Source organism: Magnolia sinica, chromosome 10 (genome assembly GCF_029962835.1).
Source record: "Magnolia sinica isolate HGM2019 chromosome 10, MsV1, whole genome shotgun sequence".
Taxonomy (NCBI): Eukaryota; Viridiplantae; Streptophyta; class Magnoliopsida; order Magnoliales; family Magnoliaceae; genus Magnolia; species Magnolia sinica.
The window spans coordinates 30,229,020-30,255,637 of NC_080582.1; the positions used below are offsets into that span (position 1 = coordinate 30,229,020).

At 39.9% G+C, this 26,618-nt stretch overlaps 1 protein-coding gene across 3 annotated transcripts in view; it reads right to left on the reverse strand.

Annotated features, from left to right (window-relative positions):
• The window catches only part of LOC131258259 (uncharacterized protein At5g50100, chloroplastic), a 124,489-nt gene that overhangs the window by 45,095 nt on the left and 52,776 nt on the right, over positions 1–26,618 (reverse strand). For all 3 annotated transcript variants that reach the window (XM_058259456.1, XM_058259454.1, XM_058259457.1), the window contains one exon: positions 3,679–3,739. In XM_058259456.1, the coding sequence (XP_058115439.1) occupies positions 3,679–3,739 (61 nt within the window). The remainder of the gene's footprint in view (positions 1–3,678; positions 3,740–26,618) is intronic.

Sequence of the window (26,618 nt, forward strand, 5' to 3'; positions counted from 1 at the left end):
ATATATATATATATATATATATATATATATATATATATCTGTTTTTAAAAATCAATTTAGGGCGTGATCTAAAAACTGAAGGAGATTCAAATCATAAGTGGACCATCACATAAGAAATAGTGGTGATTAACCATTAAAACCTTCTCATGGGTTACAAAAGTTTTGGACCAGCTTGATATTTATTCTTTTCCCTTCATCCAGATTTATGTGACCTTATCAACAGGTTGGATGACAAATACAAAAACATTATTGTGGGCCCTAAGAAGTTTTTAATGCTGGAGGTTTAGCCACCACTCTTAGAATATGGTCCACCTTAGATTTCAATCTGCTTCATTTTTGGGCTAGTGTCCTATAATGGTCTAGGAAAACCTATGGACGACATGGATAAAAAAATAAATACATCAAGATGGTCCCCGCCGTGAGGGCTGCACCATCTTTTGTAAAGTCAAAATCGCACCGAGCCCACTCTCTTAAAAGAGAGAGCTTTCGTCTCATCTTATTTGGAAAACCTCAAACAATGATTTCGATCCTTTTTTCTGTAAAAAAAATCTCAAATATCTCTCTCGAAATTTCTCTTTTTTTCAAATCCTAACCCAAATCCCCTTCAACCTTGCCGAAATCGAGTTTCTTTCAAATCTATTCTTTTCAAAGAAAAAAAAGGGATTTTTTTTTTTTAGGTTTTTCTTACCTCTGAAAATCCAGCGCTATTGACCGTGATTGGCCCACCAAATCCAACCGAAAGTCACTCCCGTGGGCAGATTTTAAGAAAAAAGTTACAAGATTTTTTTTCTATATTTATTTTGATTTTCTGAAATAGTAGGGAGAGTGAGTTGTCGCTTGTAACTATTTTTTTCCGATAAAATCAAAAATATCGCCAATATTTCGTCGACATTGGGAAGATAAACGAATCTTTGGGGTTTCGATATCATCGGCCCAGCGACACCGATAATATAAGTGAAATTATCGATTTTTCATCAACAATGGAAACACTAGATGAATGTAGATGGGCCCGATCTTCTTCATTTCCCAAACATGTTCGGCTGCAAGAGTGGTGCTTTCCCTACTACTTATCTGGGGCTGCCCTTATGCAATGGGAAATTGCTGAAGCATCTTTTGGATAAGGTGATTGAAAGAAATGAAAGGAAGCTGGCGGTTTGGAAACACGAATGTATGTCTAATGAGGTCATTTGACCCTCCTAAAGACGACTTTCTCTAATATGCCCATTTACTTCCTATCCTTGTTCAAGTGCCCCAAGTTTGTGCTCAACAAGCTAGATAAGTTGAGAAGAAATTTCCTATGGGAAGCAAATAGGGAAAAAAAGGAAGTTTCATCTTTTAAAGTGGGAGGAGGTATGCAAGCAGATCATTCAGGGTGGGGTTGGCATTAAAATGTTGGGGTATATGATTATATCCCTTCTTAGGAAATGGATTTGGCGTTTTGGGGTGGAGGAAGGCAGGCTTTAGAGACGGGTCATAGCAGGAAAGTATGGCATGCAAGAGAGTGGATGGTTCGTAAGACATCATTCACTTTGTAGGGTGTTGGCTATTTGGAAAGTGATTGCTAACACCGAGCACTTGCTTTGACAAGGGATCTCCTTCAAGCTTGGGAGAGGTAATCAGATCTGACTCTAGATGGATCCTTAGTGTAACGAGTAGCTGCTTCAAGTTTTTTCCCCATAATCATTCATCTCACTCCTATCAGATTAGTCATGGTAGCGGAGTGCTTTTCCATAGTAGAGGATGCAGTTGTGTGGGCTCCGCAATGTCGAAGGAACCTTCTGGACGATGAATTAGACAAGTTTACCGATCTCTTGAACCTTCTCAACAGTGTTAGGCTGGCGACCTCCAATGAAGATTCCATGTTTTGGCTTTGTCATTGGTCAGGGAAGTTTATGGTGAAGTCTTTGTTTCTTTTGGTCTCGAAGTCTCCCTCTCAGTTGGGCTCACCTCATCCTTTTCACTTCCGGTTATACGACGCTCCCTCTAGCGTGGCGATCTTCATCTGGCTTCTTGGCAGGGGCAGAGTCTTCATGGTAGACAACTTGTTGAGAAGATCGTTCATCATTCCCAACATCTATCTCATGTGCATGGAAGACAGGGAGTTTATAGACCACCTTTTCATCAATTGTCCCTTCGCTCGTGCTATTTGGAATCACTTCCTCAACAAGATGCAAGTCGCTTGGGTTAAGTCTATGCGTGAGCTGATAAGGGCGTGGCATGGAGGGGGTGTTGGGAAATCCAGGAAGGCTAGATGGCACCTGGTTCTAATGGTCGTTTGTTGGGCGATTTGGGGAGCATAGAATGGATGATGTTTAGGAACAAAAACGGGTGCATAGGGGAGGTTTTGTACAAAATTAAGATATTAGTGTCTAGTTGGGCAGTTTATGTTAAGGCCGCCGTTGGTGGCTCCCTCTCTTGATTTGGTTGGTTGGGCCATGTATCCTTTGTCCGCTTTTATGGCTTCTTAATAAAATGTCATTACCTCTCAAAAATAAAAAATATGCGATACATGCGTCATTTCCCATGTGATACCCTATATGTTTCCATATCCCAAGGGCGCGATACATGCATCTATACCAATAATGAAAACACTTATTATAATTGATATGTTGTCATTATAAACACTTGGGATTATGCAAATGTAACACACATAGGGAGAGTAAGGGAGAGAGAAAGGGAAAGAGATTGAGGGAAAGGGTGCAGTTACATGTATGAGGGCTACACAGAGAGAAACAGAGAGAGGTGTCCAATAGTGTCCAAAACTTGTTTATTTAAAAAAAATCAATCAATTAAAAATTTAAAAAAAAAAAATCCATTTCATACTTTTTTGGGCGCATGGTTGTATGCAGTGTTCAATTTGTCGACGTTAATATTGATAATATTGCGATGTTATCATTATTGCAACATGGGTGATATCAAGACCACAATCTTCTACTTCCTTTTCAATTGTCCACGATTTCTCGACGAAATATCATGTTGTCAATATTCTGAAATATGATAGATGTTTGGGCGGAAGGTTGGATGGAAAGATGGGATGATTGGATGGATAGACGGGATGGATGGGATGGTTGGACTGATTTCTTACGACAGCACATGCTTTTAGGCCCCCATTACATGGAAACTTATTATGTATGCATTATTTTTGCTTTCTTTTGTTCCTAAATATGCAAATATGTGTATTTTAACATCTCTTGAAGTTTCACTAAAAAATTCCACCATTTTCACCATGTTTCCCCAATGTTTCTCTGCATTTTCTGATTATCGACATTACGATATTATTTCTGTATCCCCGACCAGCGAAACTTGTAGTGATACTGATAATTTGAACATTGACTAGTATTAGCATTCACCGTTGCTGGTAAAACATCCCTTCTTTTATTCTATTGCAAAAACAATGGTGTGCAATCCATGGTTTTGTATATTTTCCTCCTCACATAAAAAAATCTATAACGTCATATTATAAACCAAATTGTTAATAGCATGATCTTCATTTAATTATTTTCTAAATAATTATACACCGAGCAAAAATGTCAATTGAATTGAAAATGCATGTATATGAAGATTAGTTAATGTTGAAATTGCAATCTTAGATTATGTAAATGCACCTACAAACTAAATGCATTTTTTCTATAACAATTGCTCAAAAAGTGTACAGTCATTTGGAAGGTATGGTATTACCTGTAATGGGCAGACGGTACTTCGCCCAAACACCATAGATTACATTGGCTATAGTTGCAATCTGCAAATAGGATGACTAGTTATTAAGCAAAAAACATAATGCAATGCAACAATGGAGGATTTATTAGGAAAAATTAGCACATGAAGGAAAAAAAAGGAAAGACAACCAAAGAAATACATGTGATCCAAAAACAAAAAAAAAAAACACTCTATATTTCTGAATATACATGTGCAGTTAGATATTTGAGCAATAGCATTAGCAACCATTGAGTATTTTAATTACACAACTATGGTACCCAGATCCAGAAAATCAACATGTGTCAGATATATCACAACATTGATATGGGTATGGAATCTAGCTCATATATGGCCATGCCAATTATTTGTTTGAAACTGTGAATCATAGATTAAAGAGCGGAGAAATGAAGAGGAGTGAAAGTTGGGAGAAGAGAAGTAAAAAAGTTAGGGCTGGACATCCCCACTCTTCCCCTTTATATTAACAATAAAAACCAAAAAGTACAAAAATACTCTCATTAATAATGTTCATATTCCAAACAAGTCCTAATCCAATATGAACACTACATACTAGCTGGGCCATACAATGGGGCAGCCCACATCCTCATACATTAACACTCCCCTCAAGTTGGAGCATGATGATGTCGATGCCAAGCTTGGAGTATATGCATGTAAACTGACTGCAACCTTTGCCTTTGTGAATACATCAGCAAGTTGATCCTTAGACTAGACAAATGGTGTAGTGATTTCACCACTGGAGACTATCTCATGTAAAAAGTAATAGTGACTTCAACATGTTTATTTCTTTTATGATAGACCTGACAGTTTGCAATGTGGGATGCTTCCTGATTATCATAAAACAACTGCATAGGTAGATTCACCATAAACCCCATTTCTTACTTGATTCACATTAACTCACAAGTAGTATGAGCTATTACTCTATATTCTGCTTCAATGCTTGATCGGGCCACAACACTACTTCTTACTCTTCCACATGACTAGATTTCCTCCTACAAACGTGCAACACCTAGTAGTAGATCATCTATTTGTTAAAGAACCTACCCAGTTTACATCAAAGCAGTGTTCGAAATATCGATATCGAGTTACGCATCGCATCCATGGGATACATATACGTATCGGTTATTGCACAGGATATATCGTTTGTATTGGGTAATTTATCGCACTTTTTGGGAAACATTGGGAAAATGGTTGAATTTTTCAATGACACTTCAGGAATTGTTAATTTAAATAAATAAATAAATATAAATATATATATATATAAGACCTTAATACACACTTTTAAATCATAACACCTCAAAAAAGAAGTGCACATAATAGGTTTCCTTTCTATAGGGTCCTAAGCCATGCACTGTCTGACTGAACTAATGCAAATATATTCAAGTTAAATGCATAACATTTAGAGCGTATGTGATGATCATTTCATCAAACACTCCTAAATACTTCAAAATTAGTCTCAATTGACAGCTAGTTGAAGGGAAATTAAGGAAATTTTTAATATTTTAATAAAAAATTATTAATTTTTAATTAAAAAATGATTTTTATTTTTTGAAAATTGACAAGGACTTAACAAATCAGTAGATCAACCCTCATACATATTTGGAGTGTAACATTGCAAGCAATTTGAGAGAAATTGGGGAAATTTCGAATTTTCCCCAATTTTTCCCAAATCAAACCACCTACACCCGAATTTCGAAATTAGAATGTATGTGATGATTGTTTCATAAAATACTCCTAAATACTTCGAAATTAGTCTCAATTGATAGTTGGTTGAAGGAAAATTTTGAAAAAAAACATAAAGAACATGAAGAACCAATGGATATCGAAATCAAAGCTCCAACTCCATGATTTTTCATGCCAAACATAAAAGAACCAATGGATTTGTAACCATTTGACACTAATTTAACATAATTTCAACAAAAAAGGAATCAAAAATTGAACATGTAGGATATATCGGTACTAAATGTGTGTTTCATATCGCACAGGTGGGATACAAGATATATCGTGGGATACATCGGCCAATATCGTTGATATTTAAAACATTGCATCAAAGTACCCTATGATCTTAAGATGATTGTGTAGTCAGTACAAAATTCCTTGTCTCTGTGCTCCTTTAAGATACTACAAACTGCATTCGTGTGAGGTATCCTTGAAGAGGTCATAAACTAGTTCACCACACTTATAACGTAAGATATGTCTAACCAAGTGATAGTTACATAGATAGTTTCCCAACCAATCTTCTATACCTCCTTGGGTCTTCCACTATATCTCCTTGATCACCATAGGTATGTGATTCAGATCCATTGGTGTACTGACTAGCTTAGTACCAAGAAGACATGTCTCCATGAGCAAATTCAGAACGCATTGTCAAATTAATTCCTTCCATAGATTTGGCAACTTCTGTACCAAAAAAGTATCAAAGATGACCAAGATCTTTTGTAAGAATATGCCTTTGAAGACACCTATTAAGATCCTCGGTCCCCCTATTGTCACTTCTTGTAATAACAATATCATCAACATATACCAATAACACAACAAGACCTAAGGTCCCTTTTTCATACAAAGATGGAATGATCAATATGATTTCGAACAAAGCCATAGTTCAATACAAAGTTACTAAACTTGTCAAACCATGCAAGTGATAACTACTTCATCCCATAAATCACCTTGGGCAATTTAATCACATTATCTAAGTCTCTCAAAGCAATAAATCTAGGTGGTTGCTCCCTATAGACTTACTCAATGAAATCACCATGAAGAAATGCATTTTCTATGTCAAGTTGAAAGAGGGAACAGCCATGATAAATGGCCATGAAGAGGATAACATAAGTGGATTTCTAACTCGACAACAAGAGAGGTCACACTATAATCAACAACAAGGGTCTGATTATATCCCTTAGTAACCAAGCGAGCCTTTAAATGTTCAACCATATCATCAAGGCAAAACTTAATGGTGTACACCCATCTACAACTAACAACACATTTACCGTCAGGTAGACTGGTTAACTCCTAAATGTTATTCTGATAAAACACGGCCATTTTTTCTTCCATTTTATGCTTCCACCCTTTATGTAAAAATGCTTCCTGATATTACTTGGGAATAGAGCGAGAGGAAAAGGATAGGGCAAATCTACAAAAAGTGGGAGATAAGCATTAGAAAGAAACATATTTGTAAATAAGATAATCAGTACATGCACACCTACCTTTTCTCAAGGCAATAGGAAAATTAGACTTATCTAAGGAACTCACTGGATCACTAGGATCGGACGAAGATGTGGTAGATGGCACATCATGATTGGCTACACTATCTTGTAGTTTGCATCATGAGTAGACTTTCAATTGAGCATAGTAAGAATGGAGTGAAATGAGCTTGGATTATATCTTCTTCAATGGCAATAGGCATAGGCAAAACTTCCACATTAAGAAATTTTTTATTTTTTGAGAAGAACGGAGTGGACTAAAAAAATGTAACAATTGCACACATTTTTTTTTTAAGTGAAGGATTGTAACAACGATAACCTTTGTGTCCAGAAGTACCAAAGAAAATACATTAAATGGCTCTAGGATTAACTTATTGTGGCCAAACTCCAATTAGTGAACAAAGCATACATAGCCAAAAAATTCGGAAACGACAGAGTATCCATAAGTGAAACTTCATGGGATAATTGACCCATTAAAACAGTCGAGGGCATTCGATTTATCAGAAAACACATTGAGTAATACATCACTTCAAAACTTTTCAGAACATTCATGTGAATTAATAGAGCACAAGTCACTTAAAGAAGGTGACAATTTTTCCATTCTGCAATACCATTTTATTGTGGAGTGTGGGCACATGATGTTTGAAGTAGGATACCTATTTCAGAAAAATATTGATTAAAGGATTGGGACATATATTCCTTGGCACTATTGGAATGAAACATAGAAACTTTTGAGTTAAATTGATGTTGCAATGTCATGTGAAAACTCTTTAAAATAGAGAATAATTCAAATCTGTCTTTCATTAAATAAATCCAAGTCATTCATGAAAAATCATCAACAAATGTAACAAAAATACTTCTACCCTAACCTATTGGAAATTTTAACTATCCCTAAATATCTTAATTGGTTAAAGAAAAAGGAACTAAACTACGCTTTTCCACACATGGTGGAAAACTAACACAATGATGTTTACTCAACTCACACACTACACACCTAGAGCTGACACGGATGACAAGAGTATTGCCTTTGAGAATCTCCATAAATGGATGATTGAGATAGCAGTGCCACCGATGCGAAAAGATGTCCTTCTATGTTGTTGCGCTAACAATATTATTGTAAGACCCGAGGCCCCAAATCTGGATCGTACACTGGATAGCAGCTGGCTGTAAGTCCATTGGCCCCGAGAATGTTTTGACTTGATCATAATGTTGTTCTGTTATCGATCCGCAAGCCGTATTTCAACCCGATGTCCGAATTTTAAGATACGGACTTCAAATTAAACAATCTGAGAAATGACAATTATGTCCTTATTTTATCTAGCGGAGCCCCACCATCGAGTTTTCAAAATCCGTTAGGTCCGAGAGCCTAACCATTATGGTCGTAGTCAAGTTACGGAGTTACTAGCGAAAACGGCATGTCAATAGGACACCCGGATTGTAAGTTATGCATAGATATGCATACGTATATTTTGAGAAAATATACTCAAATGACCTCGATGTTTTTAAACTCCGTAGAATACGTTAGTTCAAATTACTTAAATAACATTATTATATTTTTATCATAAGCCTACACTTCTCAAAAACATCACAAAACACCTCCCAAACATAAATATAAACATAAAAACATAAAAGCACTCTTTTAATATCCCATTTCCAACACTCTAGTTGAGAAGAAGAAAAAAAAAAAAAAAAGGAAATAGAAGCTGAGGTTGAGAACCAATCTTCTGATAGTTACAAGTAAGTGCATAGATTAGGAGCACACATGTGTACATTAGGGTTTCCTTGAAAACCCTATTGCTGAATTTTCTAATTTCGGGATAGGTTATTGCTGGATTTTCTGTTTTAGGGTTAGGTTATTGCTGGATTTTCTGTTTTAGGGTTAGGTTATTGCTGGATTTTCAGTTTTAGGGATAGCTTATTGCTGGATTTTCATTTAGGGTTAGGTAATTGCTGGATTTTCTGTTTTAGGGTTAGGTTATTGTTGGATTTTCTGTTTTAGGGTTAGGTTATTGCTGGATTTTCTGTTTTAGGGTTAGGTTATTGCTGGATTTTCTGTTTTAGGGTTAGGTGATTGCTGGATTTTCTGTTTTAGGGTTAGGTTATTGCTGGATTTTTATTTAGGGTTAGGTGATTGCTGGATTTTCTATTTTCGGGTTAGGTTATTGCTGGATTTTCTGTTTTAGGGTTAGGTTATCGCTGGATTTTCATTTAGGGTTAGGTAATTGCTGGATTTTCTGCTTAAAGGTTAGGTTATTGCTGGATTTTCTGATTTAGGGTTAAGTGATTGCTGAATTTACTAATCTAGGGTTAAGTTATTGCCGGATTGTCTGAAGGTTCTTGCTGGATTTTCTGATTTACTTAGTGAGATTATTAATGGAAGGTTGGATAATAGAGATGATTTAGTTTTGTTTAAATTCATATGTATTGCCATCGGTTTCTCTCTGTCCCTTACAAAGTCCGCCCGCTACCTGTTTGACAAAATGTTTAAAAGAATTATCCTTCCTCCTTTTGATGTAGTTAATTCTTGAGAAAAAGCATGCTTGTGGCATAAAGTCTTATAGCGAAATGAATCCCGGATTGGAGTTAAGTTGGCTAAGTCATGTGCATATCATATGCATGATTCATAGGTGTTGTATCATTGTATGATTTAGAGTGAATGATTCATATCATGGTATGGTGATCATAATGGGTTGTGTTGCGACAGACGATGTGTCTATGATTAGTATGTGAACCATCTAGATACATGTTGCATTACATGAGACCCCGATGAGACACTTATACTTTATAAGGAGACCACATGAGAAAGGTCATCCTTTGCTTGTCTTGAAAAATATATATATTGTGACTGTGTATGGACTCATGCATATAGTGATTGTAAATGCGATGAAACATACTTTGTTATGACTTGAGTTGGACACCACACCAAAAATGTGAAATTCAATAGGACATGATTAAAGGGTCCATGGGTGAAAGTCCCAAAACCCCGATTGGTACCATTGGGAGCAACCAATGCCTAGACCGAGTAGAAGAACAGAGCGCTGGAATGCCGGAATACCAAAGTAGGCAGCGACTCCCACTGACGCATGTTGATTGGTTGAGAGGTTTGACTTGACCTGCTTATGGGCAAGCAAAGATAGTTTGTGTGTGACGAGCTCATAAATTGTCCGCTAGCATTTTGCCAGGCGACTTATGACTTCTCGCTGTTAGGCAGATAGTGAGGTTCAACACAAGTGGGTTAGACTAATTCGGCCTGTGAACTATGTAGTCCCACCTCTGTAGTTAACCACGATGGAAAAGTCTATACAAGTGGGTAGCAATCATATGCGAGTCCCACCTCTGTTTTAGACTTTGGTGATCCAATTGAGAAATATGGAAAGTTGTGGAAACGTTGAAAGAGTATGTATGTTACAAGTGGGTAGAAGTCCCACCTCTGTATATAGAAATGATTTGGAACATAAAAAGTGGCATAATGCATTGTATCTTTAGTTTATTGTTATCAATTCAGAAAGCCTGTGCATTCCTGTGCATTATATGAGCATGACATGAAACATGCATTTTCACTGCACACACGCACTCACTGGGCTTAGTAGCTCAAGCTTTCCTTTCTATTTTTTTACAGGTGAGAGTAGGGAGCTGCAGGAGTAGATGCTACAGACTCTAGTTGTCCTTTTTGTTTTGTACATATCAGTGTATATATTTTTTTTGTAATACCCTGAATATGTACATCAGGTATAGTAAATATGACATGGTTTATGTTTTGGTTTTGCCTTGATGTGCTCAGTTGTACACAATAATATATGTTAAATATGATGAAATTTTGAGAAATGATACGTATTTGTCATCTTTACTTTCAGAAATCCTCCTTGTGGAGCCCCGCTTATGGGACTTAGTATGTGATAGTTGGAAGTCCCAAAATCAGAGTTCTACGGAGGCTGTCAACCAAAATTTGGTGTATAGTAATCATGGATTACCAACACTAGATTTAGGGTCGTGACAGTTATAGTCAAGATAGTACTACCCGTCATGTTCATATCCTCTATCAATCTTCTTCTTCGTATTTAGATCTTGGGAGACATAATGTGAATGATAAAAAGTTACAAAGAAATTAAGAAATGTGGTGAGCTTGCTAATAGACAAAAAAAATTAAAAGGAATTAAAGAACGTATAGGACAAATGATAATAAAATGGAAGAACTTGGATAAGCAATACCCATTCCACACAGCGTGCCCTGCCCACCCTGCAAAGGTACCAAGGTCAAGGAGTAAGCTGTGGAGGGGTGCATGCCCAGCCACCCTGCAGAGAGTTCCAAGTCCACTATGATCCTAAGGAGAGGGTGACGAAGAGTGTAAAGGTTGATGCTCCTACTTTTGATGGTCACTTGGACCCCAAAGTTTTCCTCGACTAGCTAGCAAACATGGACCACTTCTTCGAGTGGTATGACATGTTTGACCAACACCAAGTCAGATTCGCTAAGTTAAAGTTAGTGGGTCAAGTGAAATTGCTTTGGACCAATGTTGAGCGTACCACGGAAAGGCCCGGAGAAGAGCCAGTTGTGCTTTGGGCCAAGATGAAAGAGGTCCTGAGGGAGAAGTACCTCCAGCTTTCCTACCTCCGGAAGCTTCTAGATCAATGGCAATCACTTAGGCAAGGAACAATGCTCGTGACGGATCACATAACCAAGTTTGATGAGTATAAGATGCGATTTATCGTCAATGAGGACCCATCTATGACCTTATCTCGATTTAGGACGGGCCTCCGATCCGAGCTTCAGTGTGAGCTCATTCCTCACAATATAAGCACCTTAGAGCATGGTGTACCGAAAAGGTCTTTACGTAAAGGTAACGGTGGCAACCGTTACACGTTATGGGGTTGTAACGGCCGTAACAACCGTTATGGAAAAAATGACCCATAATTGTCGTTAACGGCATGTTACATCCCCTATAAAGGCCATAATAGCCCCGTAATGGTCTATTATAGGACAAATACAGGTTTTTCATACTTTTTAATCAACATTACAGGGCATATACATGTTTTTCGGGGGGTTTTTCAATAAATAAAAAAAATAAAAAAAGAGAGACCACAACGGCCGTTACAGGGCTGTAACAGCCATTATGCCCTGTATCATAAAGGTAACGGTGGTGGCCGTTATGGCCATCGTTACCGTTACGGAACACCTTGCCATAGAGCAAGCCTATCAGATGGTGCAAGAACAAGAGTATTAAGCCCCAGTTAGTGAGGCAGTTTGACACGAATGTTAAGCCTACTCCTCACAAAGCTAGACCAAGCATTAGTAATCAAACCAAGGCCCTCACTGGTACACAACCCGATAATAGATATGTCAAAGGACAAGGGGTAGCTAGTACTACTGTTACGGCTAATGAGCACACCCAATATTTCAAGTGCCAAGGATACGGCCACTTTGTGCACCATTACCCAACAAAAGAGCGTCGTAAAGCACTTGTTATCAAAGAGGTAGATGATGAAGAACAAGGCGAGTATAAAGAGGAAGTGCACAAACCCGTTGAAGGTGCTAGTGATAAAGAAGTGGAGGAATTGGAGACGATGCCACTTGAAGTCGTCAGATGTGCCTTAGAACAGGCTAAGTGTAATGATGATTGGTGCAGGAGTACAATGTTCTATACTTACGCCAAGTGTGGAGAGAAAAACTGCAAAGTGATCATAGATAGTGGAAGTTGTTCAAATGTGATCTCCACTAGCACCTTGGATTGCTTAGGGTTGAAAGCTAGCCCCCATCATGAGCCCTATAGAGTTTCTTGGGTAGATAAGACGTCGCTTCCGGTTTCCCAACAGTGTCAGGTTCCTATCGAGTTTAGATCTTATAAAGACACGCTTTGGTGTGATGTGTTACCTATGATGTAGGCCATATCATCTTGGGTAGGCCCTGGCAGTTTGATCGTGATGTGACAATATTCGATCGCTGGAATACTTGTTCATTCATACATGAGTGCAAAAAGATTGAGTTGATCTCTCTTCCACCCAAGAGCACCCTGGAAAAGGAGGACGTTAAGAAAAGCGATTCTAAAGTTTCGAGTAAATCCCACCCTAAGCCTCTACATATTATAAATGCTAGAGAGTTTGAGAAATAGACTAAGGCGGATTAGGCGGTGTATGCCCTCATAGCTAGAGAGGATACACCCCAGGTTAACGTAGAGTTGTCACGTGAGGTGAGTTAGGTTTTAGAGGAGTTTAGAGATGTCTTCCTTGCTGATTTGCTAGACGAACTTCCACCCATGAGGGACATACAACATGCCATAGATTCAGTCCTTGGGTCGACTCTACCAAACCTTCCTCACTATCGAATGAGCCCTATGGAGCACGCAGAGCTGAAGAAGCAGGTAGACAACCTCCTTAGAAAGGGTTTCATCCAATAGAGTATGAGTCAATGTGTCGTGCCCTCCCTTCTCACGCCTAAGAAGAATGGCACATGGCGCATGTGTGTGCATAGTCGCGCCATCAATAAGATCACAACCAAGTATCGGTTTCCCATGTCATGTCTCGATGACATGTTAGATATGATGGCCAGTGCCACGATCTTTTCGAAGATCGACCTCAAGAGTGGGTACAACCAAATATGTATTCGCACAGGATATGAATGGAAGACTACCCTCAAGACGGAGGATGGGCTTTACAAGTGGTTGGTCATGCCTTTTGGTTTGACTAAAGCTCTAAGTACGTTTATAAGAGTGATGACCCAAGTGTTGAGACCCTTCATTGAGAAGTTCCTAATGGTATTCTTTGATGATATTCTTATTTATAGTACCACTAAGGAGTAGAATCTCCACCACTTGAGGCATGTTTGCAGGGTCCTTAGAGCAAAGAAGTTATTTGCAAACTTGAAAAAGTGTATGTTCACGTCAAATAGAGTCATCTTCTTAGGGTTTATTGTGTCGTCGGAGGGTATCTCTACGGACCTCGAGAAAGTCAAGGCCATAATGAGTTGGCCTGAATTGCAAAACATTAATGAGGTGCGAAGCTTTCATGGCTTAGCCACCTTTTATTAGAGGGTTTAGTATCATTGTGGTTCTCATCATAGATTGAATAAAGAAATGGGAGTTTAAGGGCCCATTTGGCCAGGTGGATTGGAAGGGATTAAATGGTATTAGGGTGGATGGCATGGATTTCAAGGTAATGATGGTGTTGTCAATGGATTGTCTTAAGATCCATGGGATTGCTATATCGAGTCTGTTTGGCACGCCCGGCCAATCCCAGGATTAAACCTTCCCATCCCTTCCAATCCCTCGAACCAAACACGTCCAAGGCAAATTTGAACGGATTAGGGTGGATTGGATGGGATTTAAAGGTAATGATGGTGTTGTCAGTGGATTGTCTTAAGATCCATGGGATTGCTATATCCCGGGATCAGATCACCCAGTCTGTTTGGCATGCCCAGCCAATCCCGAGATTTAACTTCCAATCCCTTACCATACCATCCAATCCCTTCCAATCCGCCCGGCCAAACGGGCCGTAAATGGACTAAGGCAGCCTCTAGAGCATTTTAAAAAATTAAGGGCAAGATGATACAGGCTACCGTCATGCGTCTTCCTGACCTTTTTAAAGTCTTCGAAGTTGCGTGTGACACTTTAGGCGTTGGTATAGGTGGAGTTCTTACTCAAGAAGGGCACCCCGTTGCTTACTTTAATGAGAAATTGAATGAAGCAAAGCAGCGGTATTCTACCTATGACAATGAGTTCTATGCGGTTATGCAGTCTTTGTGCCATTGGTGTCACTATCTTCTGCCACAAGAATTCATCTTATTGTCTAACCATGAGACATTACGTTTTCTTAACTCCCAAAAGAAATTAAACCCAAGGCAGGCCAAATGGGTCCAATTTCTTCAGGAGCATTCGTTTGTATTAAAACACAAAGCCCGAATTGAAAATAAACCAGCCGATGCCCTTAGCCGAAGGATGACGCTCCTTCATTCCATGAGTATTGAGGTCACTGTGACACAAGACAATTAACCAGTTGCTTTAAAAGCTAGAACTGTTAGAGCATGGCGAATCAATCCCTTTATCTCATAGCCCAGGCCCCACATCTCATGGGTTAGGACCTCGGTTGAACCTCCCTCGTGGGCCCCAAACACATGGGTACTACCTCACATGAGCCACCCGCCTCACACGGGTAGGGCCCACCTCACATGAGCCGCCCACCTCGAGTGTGTCCCTGCATCCCACGAGCTACCCCACACGAGCCCGGTGTGAAAATGCCCCTGCATTAATCACCCCCGGTAAGGAGTCTCGAACAAGAGACCTCCCACTCTGATACCAATTTGACAGAGGACAATTAACCACTTGCTCTAAAAGCTCAAACTGTTAGAGCATGGCGAATCAATCCCTTTATCTTATAGCCCAAGCCCCTCATGGGTCAAGACCTCAACCAAACCCCCCCTCGTGGGTTCCAAATCACATCGGTAGCGCCTCACACGAGCCACCTGCCACACACGGGTGGGGCCTGCCTCACACGAGTCACCCGCCTTACAAGGGCCGCCCACCCTGAGTGTGTCCCCGCATCCCACGAGCTACCCCACTCGAGCCCGGTGTGAAAATGCCCCTGCATTACACTAGGTTTGAGCATTTAAAAGAAGAGTATCCATCATGCCCAGATTTTAGAAAGGTGTATACGCCATTATTAGGTGATCAGATGAGGAATGATCATGGGTTTATCGTTATTGATGATTTCCTATTCAAATGTGATAGACTCTGCATTCCTTGTACCTCCCTTCGGGATTTTCTAGTTTGGGAGCTCCATTTCGGGGGGGGGGGGTAGCTAGTCATTTTAGGAGGGACAAGGCTATTGCTCTTGTGGAAGACAGATTTTACTAGCAAAGTCTCAAGAGAGGAGTAGCCAAAATTATTGGGCAATGTAGGATATGTTAGCTAGCAAAGCAGTGAAGGCAGGATACAGGGTTATATACACCTTTGCTAGTACCTCATGCTCCGCGGCAGAACATTAGTATGGATTTCGTGCTTGGACTTCCCAAGACTATTAAGAAACACGATTCCATCTTTGTTGTGGTGGACCATTTTTTCTAAGATGGCTCACTTTCTGTCGTGTTCAAAAACGTCGGACACCTCCAACATGGCTAAGATTTTCTTTAGGGAGGTGGTTCGCTTGCATGGGTTGTCAAAAGCCATAGTGTCTGGCAACGATGTACGCTTTATGAGTTACTTTTGGAAGACACTTTGGCATATGATGGGCACGAGACTTCAGTTCTTATCGGCATACCATCCTCAAACTGATGGGCAGACAAAAGTGGTCAATAGGAACCTAGGAAACCTATTGCGTTGTCTTGTGGGAGACCATGCTAGGACCTGGGATGCAATTTACCTATAACCAAGTTAGCATACAATAGTTCAATGAATAGGTCCATAGACATGAGTCCATTTGAGTTGTGCATGGATATAAGCCCAGGAAATCAATAAATCTCATTCCCATGTCCATCTCACGTAGGCCATCTGAGTTAGCATTTGCATTTGCACAACATATCCACGATTTACACACTGAGATCAAAAGAATGATTAATGCAAGTAATGAAAAGTACAAGATTCATGCTGATTCTCACTGCAAGTTCAGAGAATTTTAGGTGGGTGACTACGTCATAGTTCGTATACGACTAGAGTGGTTTCTCCATGGAACTGTTAAAAAGTTGCATGCCCGTAGTGTAGGTCCCTATAAAATTTTGCAATAGGCACTAATGCATATGTGGTGGACATTCCATTTGACATGGGCATTAGTTCCACGTTCAACGTAGAGGACCTGGTTTCTTATGATGGACCTGCTACTGCACCTAATAGCCCTCCTACAGACCCCCATATACCAGATTTGTCCCCTAGTCCTTGGCCTTTATTTGACCCATTATCACATCGTTTACCTTCTCTACCATCTTTACCTGAGAAATCAGGGAAGATTGAGGATGTGCAGGATCACCATGTGGTTTCCACGAGGCAAGGAGGATTCTAGAAATTCCTCGTCAAATGGAAGGATAGACCGACATCAGACAACATGTGGATTACAGAGGCAGAGTTTCAGAGATTGGATCCTAATCTTCTAAAGCGGTTCCATAGTTTTGCTTCACCATAAGCAAATCTTTCTCAACCGAGGACTGATGAGGATATTGGACCGTCATATAGGATCTACCAGAGGAGAGGAGGACACCGACTGCGGCCGCAGTTTCGTTATGGATGGACAACATCTATACGGGGCCCGATAGGTCACTTTGAAGACCCCACATGCATGGATCGTGCATCTAGAAGGCCCCATACTAGAACGATGCATGTGGGTTGCTTTTATAGGAGTATTCGACCATTGGATTGTGACCATTAGCCCATCTGACCGTCCGATCATCATCTGTGGGCCATCGAACCGCTGGTCCACTCAAATTTTGGACCACGTGGGTCCCTAGTTGTAGGCGTTTTTACGTTACTTTACGTTAGACATGATTGATGGTTTGAATTAGGATTTGATCATTTATATTCATTATTTTTTAGTTTCCAAATTTTTTTAGTACTAAGGGCATTATTGTAAATTTTGCTTTTTGAAACTATAAATAAGATGGGGGCGTGGGGGGAAGGAGGAAGAGACATCCACACCCTAGCCCATTGATTTGAAGGAAAAAAAAAAAAAAAAAACCTCTTTCTTTCTCTCTTCCTCCTTGCATGAGATTTGCAGGTGAATATCTAGACTCTCCAGGGATTGGCGAGATCCTCATCTATCCCTTCTTCTTCTTCAAAGGTAAGTCCCATTCTTTCTCTCTTTTCATTCTTTTCCTATTCAAGCCCTAAACCCCATTCCTTTTCTCTATTTCTTCATCATTTCTTCTCCCCAATCATCCAAACACCCAACCCATCCAAAACCCAAGCCATGAACCCTTTCCCATGGTTGTACGCACATGCACATGCACAAATGCACAGGCGTGCAAGGTTGTCCATGTGGACAGCCACTTCCCCTTTTCGTTTTGCTTTGTTTCTCCCATAAAACCCTAACTGTAACACCCTATTCCATCCCTCTTTGAAACCCTAATCTTCCCTTAAACCCTAACCCTAGGTTTCCTATTTTGAACCCTTAAACCCAAATTGTGTCTAAAACATAAAATCAACAATCTAGTTGAGCGTTGGGACTATCCCATGCTAGAACGGAATTCCCACATCTCGTAGGGACCATTCTTTCATAGTTTTATATTGATTATGCATAGCGAGATGATAATTTTGGTTAGAACCTTGCTAGTCAAACTTGAATTTTCTGATTTGTGGCAGAGTACATATTTTATAATGCTTGATTTAATTGTATTAATCCGAAAATTTATCTCACTAATCATTTTAGCTTAGACTAAGACAACAATCATCCTACATCAGCTTTTCAATGGTCAAGTATTTTAATTTACCCTTGGTAATTAAAAACACTTAAATGGACTTGGACAACTGAAGATGGTTTGTTCCATCTAATTTAATAAAGGTTATTTGGGCCCATAAAAAATCAGAAGAATTTATTAATCCAATTCTCGAATCACTTTTACCTTCCATCTAAGACGAGATTAGAATATATACCTCAAGCTTATATAAACACAGGCTAACCTTTCATGACTAATGAACAACCAACTTATACACTTCACCTGGTATGCACACCATACTTGAAGAGAATAACCAACCTACACGTCCGCACATTCCAACCAATCACGAGGGTCAATTATCACGAACACGGCATCCAATGATGGAAATCAGCCCACATGTTCACACATCCCATACACGAGAGGTGATGATCACAAATACTTCATCCCCTTTCTTTAGCATGAACCATTACAAAGGCCCACCACAACAAAAAGAAAGAAAGAAAAAAATAATAATAATAATAAACAGGTGTCTTAAAAGATTTTCAGCACAAGGGGGACAAAAGGGACCCAAAAATAAAAGAGGGAAAAAGAATCATACGACAAAATGGGAGAAAGATAGATTAGATCAGCAACAAGGATGCTCTGATACAATATAGAATGATAGATTAACAAGAGAAGAAGAGAAGAAACAAGAAAGAAGAGATAGTTCGGAGAAGAGAGGAAACAGAGTTCAGGCTGCACATCCCCACTCTACCGCTTTGTATTGATGATAAAAATCAAAAAGTACAAAAATACCTTCACTAACAATGTTAATATTCCAAACAAGTACTAATCCAATATAAACATTAAATATAGAAGAGAAAGAAGTTAGGTGGGTCGTACAATGGGACAGCTCACATCCTCGCGCGTTAACATAATTTTTTCAAAACTGTTAAGGACATACTTGGTAGCACCAAATATCATGAAATTTCATGTTAATCTGCATCAAATTTGAGTAATCATAAAATATCATGAAATTTCTTGGTATTTGGTGCAACAAACGCAACCTAAAACACATTTGAAATTTAGTAAATTTGTCAACAAAGATTTGATAATAAAATATACTAAAAAGTAATATATAACCATGCCCCCATACCCTAAACTTCAATGATCAAGCACTAATCGAACAAATGCAAATTGAATTATAAGAATCATACGACCAAGAAGGGTTCTCTAATCATAGCCATGGATGCATAAGAGGCATTAGAAGGTTGTTCAAATGTTTGACACTAAAACAATAAACAAGCCAACATGGCATTGGTTTTCATTTAACGTCAATGTAAGGAAACAATATACTTACCTAAATGATTAAAACCATTTTTACAGATATTCTTTAGATCTATCAATAAGAGAAAATGTTGTTAAACCAAGCATAGAAAACGAGTAAATGACCTAACTTCCTTCATAGTATTGATATAAAAGGCAATCAAGTGTATTGTTGAAAAAAATATATGAAACACACATTAAAAAGCCATCAAGCATAAAATGCAAGTAAATGACCTAAGTTTATTTATAACACCAATACAAAAGGAAATTCAGTATATAACTACAGCAAAAAAAAAAAAAAAAGAAGTTGTCAAACATAAATTATTAGCAAATGCCTATAAATAATTGCAGATAATATCCATCAAGATGAGTAGGTAGTCCATGAAAAGTGAATACAACATTAAGCGTAGAAAACTACAAAACACCTTATGTTGTGAGTGAACCATCTCCTTATCACACCGCAATGATGTAAACCCGAGCCACAACAAACCTAGATCAAACCCTAGGTATTAGAAATTCGGATATAACACCACCTCCAATCCGTGCACTTTGTGGAAGCACAATAAACGAATATAGAACAATATAATAAAGCGGATAACCAAAGATAAAAGCAAACAAACCACAAACACACGATATTTTACATGGAAAAACCTTTGTAGGGGAAAAAAAAACACGGTAGAACGCAACAGAAATCCACTATAATCAAAACCATAGAGAATTGTACAGACTCACCTTCTTCAATTACAGAATCACCCGATCTCCCCTTGCGATGCGCACCACTAGAAAACCCTAGATCCCTTGAGAAAATCCCTTTCCCAAGCCCTTACAACTGTAGAATCACTCTCCCTTAACAAAACCCTTTCCCTTAAGAGAAAACACTCGTATTATCTAAAAGCCCAACCTTAAAACCGATTTAAATACCCTGTTTTGTGCAAAATCGCACAAATTCGATGGTCGCATATTGGTCGACCAAGTGTCGACTGAGCTTTCAATAGTCTCGATCGACCGAGAAACTCATAGCAAGGTTCGGTCGACCAAAGGATTCCTCGGTCAACCGAACTAACCCTGCAGGAAGAATGCAAGGCATCCTGCATAACAATCTCCACCTTGCCTTGTATTCTTCCAAGTCACCTTGAAGATCTCCCGTGCAACCTCCACCTTCAGCGGTAGACCGCTCCTTGCATCCCACCACCTGGAATGCAGCTCCATCTGCACTCCTATGCAAGGGTGCCCAATCTCATCAATGGCTATTGAGATTGATCAAGTCCATGCAATGCTTGAACTTCTTTGTGGTCATTGGCTTTATCAACATATTCGCGGCATTCACATCTGTATGAATCTTCTGAAACTGAATCTCCCCTAAAGTAATGAGCTCCCATATCTTCTGGAACCCCACGTCGATATGCTTTGTTCGTGCGTGATACACTTGATTCATCGCTATATAGATAGTACTTTGACTATCACAATGCAACCGAATTTCCTCCTGTTTCAGCCCGAGTTCCCTTATCAGACCTTTTAACCACAATATCTCATTTGACGCCTCTGTCGCAGCTATATATTCTGCTTTGGTTGTAAACAACGCTATCGTAGACTATAGCGTAGATCTCCAACACATCGGTTCGCCTGCAAATGTGAAAACATATCCCGTAGTGGACCTCCAGCTGTTCAAATCACCTACATAGTCTAAATCCACGTAGCCTACAACTCCACCTGAAGATGTGTCCGCTGAACATGATTCCAATATCGACTGTGCCCCTGAGATACATGAGAATCCACTCAACAGCATTCCAATATTCCTTCCACGGATTCATCATATACCTACTAACCACGCTGACTGCCTATGAGATATCCAACCTCGTGTAAACCATTGCATACATCAGACTCCCCATTGCACTCGCGTATGGCACCCATGACATTTCTGAAATTTCTTCATCTGTACTTGGACACAACCTTGCTGACAGCTTAAAGTGACCTACTAGAGGCATGCTAACTAGCTTAGCACTTTTCATATGGAACCTCTCTAGCATATCCCACACATAACCCTTCTGAGAAAGCCACAGTTTTCCAGACTCTGGCTCTATTTATTTCCATCCCTAGGATCTTCTTCGCAGTGCCCAGATCCTTCCTATCAAACACCTCGCTTAACAGAGACTTGAGTAAGTGTATCTTCATCTTGTCCTTTGCAACAATCAGTATATCATCTACATAAAGCATCAATAAAATATAGAACCCATCCTCAAGTACCATGTAGTATATACTCAACAATCATACTAATACCTTATATACTCAATCTCAACCATGTAGGAATCGAACCGCTTGTACCACTACCTTGGATACTGCTTAAGCCCATACTTCTTGAGCCTACACACATGGCTTTCCTTGCGAAGCTCCTCGAAACCTTCATACTGTCTCGTGTAAATGACTTCCTCCAAGTTCTCATGAAGGAATGTCGTCTTCACATCGAGCTTGATGCAGGACAATTAACCAAGTGCTCTAAAAGCTCGAATTGTTAGAGTATGGCGAATTAATCCCTTTATCTCATAGCCCGGGCCCCACATCTCATAGGTTAGGACCTCGGTCGAACCCTCTTCGTGGGCCCCAAGTCGCATGGGTCACCCACCCCAAGTGTGCCCCTGCATCCCACAAGCAACCCCACTCGAGCCCAGTGTGAAAATGTCCCTGCATTAATCACCCCCGATGAGGAGTCTCGAACACGAGACCTCCCGCTTTGATACCAATTTGATGCAGGACAATTAACCACTTGCTCTAAAAGCTCGAACTATTAGAGTATGGCGAATTAATCCCTTTATCTCATAGCCCAGGCCCCACATCTCATGGGTAAGGACCTCAATCGAACCCCCTTCGTGGGCCCCAAATCACATGAGTCGTCCACCCCAAGTGGGGTAGCCCGCATCCCACGGTTTACCCCACGCGAGCCCGGTGTGAAATGCGTATTAATTACCCATGGTAAGGAGTCTCGAACACGAGAACTCCCCCGTGGGCCCCAAATCGCATAAGTTACCCACCCCAAGTGTGCCCCTGCATCCCACAGGCGACCCCACTCGAGCCCAGTGTGAAAATGCCCCTGCATTAGAGCTACTCCAATTCCAAATTGGATTCCGCTATTATCGCCAATAGCACGTTGATTGAGGTATGTTTAACGACCGGGGAGAAAACTTTATTATAATCCACTCCTTCCCTATGTAAGCACCCCTTCGCTACAAGCCATGCCTTGTACTTTTCGCCCTCCTTTTCTGTTAATGCTTCTTTCTTCTTGTAGACCCATTTGCAACCTACAGCCCGTTGACCTTTAGGAAGTTACCCAACTCCGATGTTTGATTCCTATGTAAAGATTTCATCTCATCTACCATAGCCGACATCCACTTGTCGCCATCCTTTCCAGATTTTGCCCTTTAAAAGGTGAAAGGATTTCCACTTCCTGTGAACAATGCAAAAGAGAATGTCCTCGAACCCATACTAAACAAGGGCTCTAATGGTTCTTTTCTTCCCGTTCCTGGCTATACTTTCCTGGGTATCCTACTGATCGTTTTGCTCAATTTTTTACCTGTTGAATATCCCCTTCAGTAACCAACTCAACTGGCTCTACCCACATCAACAATCTCTCAGTCTCACTATAATTTTACAATTGCTCTACTGCAGCGTCCTTGTTGGTCTTCAACATTGACGCCTCATCGAAGATGACATCTCTGCTAGTAACCACCTCCTGTGAAAGTGGATCCTAAAGCTTGTAGCCCTTGGCACCTTTTTCATACCCGACAAAGATGCACTTCCTAGACTTTGGATCCAACTTCGACCTCTATCCACTCTGTATGTGAACATATGTTGGACACCCGAAAATTCTTAGTCCTAAGCAATGTTCAAAATATCGGTATCGCACAATGTATCGCACCCTTGGGATACAGATACGTATCGGTTATCGCACGGGATATATCGTTTGTATCGCATAGTTTATCGCACTTTTTGGGAAACATGGGGAAACACTAGCAAAATGGTTGAATTTTTTTATGAAACTTTGGGGATTATTTAAAAAGACCTTAATGCACACTTTTAAATCATAAAATATCAAAAAAGAAGTGCACATAATAAATTTCCTTTGTATAAGGTACTAAGTTATGTGTTATCTAATTAAACTAAGGTAAATATATTTAAATATGATGCATACCATTTATAAATGTATAAAGATATGTATGAAAATGAGTCACATCCAAACATCAATTGGAATTCATTTTAACATGTCATTTTAGGGCATGGGCCGAAAAATAAGGTAGATCTAAATCTGAGGTGGACCAAAACACAAAAAATAGTGTTCATTGAATGATTACCATTGAACTATTTTGGGCCTATAATTTTTTTGGATAAAGCTAATATTTATGTTTTCCCATCCAGCTTTGTCAAACCTCATGGATAGATTGGATGGCAAATAAACATTACGGTGGGCCCTAAAAAGCTTCAATGGTGGACATCATTGCCACCACATTTTCTTGTAGTATGGTACACTTGATCTTTCATCTATCTCCTTTTTGGGCGCATGCCTTAAAATTACTTATGAAAATGGATAGAGGGTGTGGATTGGCTGGTGTACCATATAAAGTATGGGCATGTGTCGTGCCAAGATGGGACGCGGATTTCCTACTAAATCCTTTCGCAGGAGTGGGGCACACCGTGATGTTTGTGAGAAATCTACTCCATCCATCAGTTTTGTGAGATTATTTTAAGACTTGAGGCAAGAATTGAGTAGGATCCAAGACTCAAGTGAGTCGCAATAAAGAAAAAGGTGGGTAGGGAAATTCCTACCGTTGAAACCTTCCTGGGTCGACAGTGATGTTTACATTCCATCCATACCGTTCATTACGTCATCACTACTGGGATGAATTGAATACCCAAATATTAGACTGATTCAAAACTTGTGGCCCCACGAATATTTCAATTGTGGACCTTCAATCCTCACGTTTTCGGCCTACTTTAGTCTTGGATCCGGCTCATTTTTGGCCCTTTGTCGTAAAATGTGTTCAAAAAACGGATGGACGGAGTGGATTTCTCACAAACATCACGGTGGACCCTACCTAAGTTTTCAGTGCATGAACTTCATGCGAAGCCCAACATCCACGAAATCAGATTGCGTACTAAGTCACTCTGCTCTTTTATCGTACTGAGTAAACTCAGTTGGACCCACTGTGAATGTACGTGGCTTATCCACACCGTCCATCCACTTTTACTACTAATTTTAGGGGTTTATACCAAAATTGAAGTAAATCCAAAGCTCAAGTGGACCATTACACAGGAAACAGTGTGCAATAATGATTTCCACCGTTGAAACCTTCCTAGGTCCAAAGTAATTTTTATTTGTCATCCAACCTGTTCATAAGATGACAAAGACATGGATGAAGAGAAACCACAAACATCAGATTGATCCAAAACTTCTTTGGCCTCCAAAAAATTTTCAATGGTAGAGGTTCAATCAAAATGTTTCCTGTGGTGTGGTCCAGTTGAGATTTTAATTTGCTTCATTTTTGGGATCAAGCCATAAAATTATCTTTTAACATGGATTAGTGGAGTGGATAAAATAAAAAAATAACAGTGGACCCCACACAGTTTACTCAGAACGTCAGGGGTACTGAGTTACTCAGTATGCAATCCGCTTCCGTAGTCCGCGTTGTACAAACAGTTCAAAGGAGATCAGAGTTACATGGCCCCACCAATAATGTATTTATTATATCCACACCGTTCATCCATTTGGAGAGATCATTTGAGATCACGAATCCAAAAATGAGTGACATTCAAACCTCAATTGGACCACACCACAAATTGCAGTGAGGACAATGATTCTCACCGTTATAACATTCGTAGGGTCCACCATAACGTTTGTTTTCCATCCAATCTGTTCATGAGGTCACAAAGACCTTGATGAATAGGAAAAACAAATATCATACGATCCAAAACTTTTGCAACCCCAAAGGGGTTTCAATGGTGGACGTTCAATATCCCACAACTTTTTTCCAATGTGGTCCACTTGATATTTGGATCTGTCTTATTTTTCGGATAAAGCCTTACGAGGATCTCGCCAAATGGACGAACGGTTTGGATATAATATATACCTCATGATGGGACCCACATAACTTGGTGACGTCAACACGTCGGTGACGTGCGATGCACCAGCCCGTCTGCTTCTCCTGCATAAGGGCTCGGGGCCCTTTTTTTTCGAAGCAGAGAGGGTTCCGGCGTCTGGAACCCTAAAATCTCTCCCAAATGCCGATAATTTCGACGATTTCGGCGGATTTTACGGCCAAATCGTTCCAAATCAGAGGCTTCGATTCAAATGGCCCATCAAACACAGCTTCCGATCAGGCGATCTTCTTTACAGGTACCGAAATTTACCGTTGAAAGTTTTTCTTTTTTCTTTTCTTTTTTTTTTTCACTTTTTTCGTATAATGATGCTCTCCCAGGTGCGATATCGACGATAATATCGGCCGATATCTGAAATTTTGGATTTTCGGTATCTTCCGGGGGTTATCGGAGGAGTTTCGTCTCGCTAGGGCTCGATACCGATAATATCGGCCGATATATCGGCCGATAGTATCGATATTTCGAACACTGGTCCTAAGTAATCGACGCCATTGCCTGTCCAGATGATGGGGACATCAGAGGACCTACTCGGGTGTACCAGAGACGGAGACGAACACCCACATCAGCGCAGCTTTCTTTGTGGATGAGAGTTAAGTTACAAATAGGGCCCGCCGGGCCATTTTGAAGACCCCACAGGCATTGGACGTGCATCAGAAAGACCCCACTTTGGGATGAAGCATGTGGGATGCTTAGGAGACCATTTTAGTAATAAGATTTTTATTTCATATCGATCTGACTGTTGGATCATGTCGATCAGGCCATCGGACCGCCAAATCTGGGCCCCTTGGACTCTGATTTTGCTTCCTTTATGTTTTTTTTAAGGATTTATTTGATGGTTGAGATTGATAATAAGTGTTTTAATTTTCTTATTTTGAATGATGGGTCATTTCATTAAGTGAGTGACATAGTTG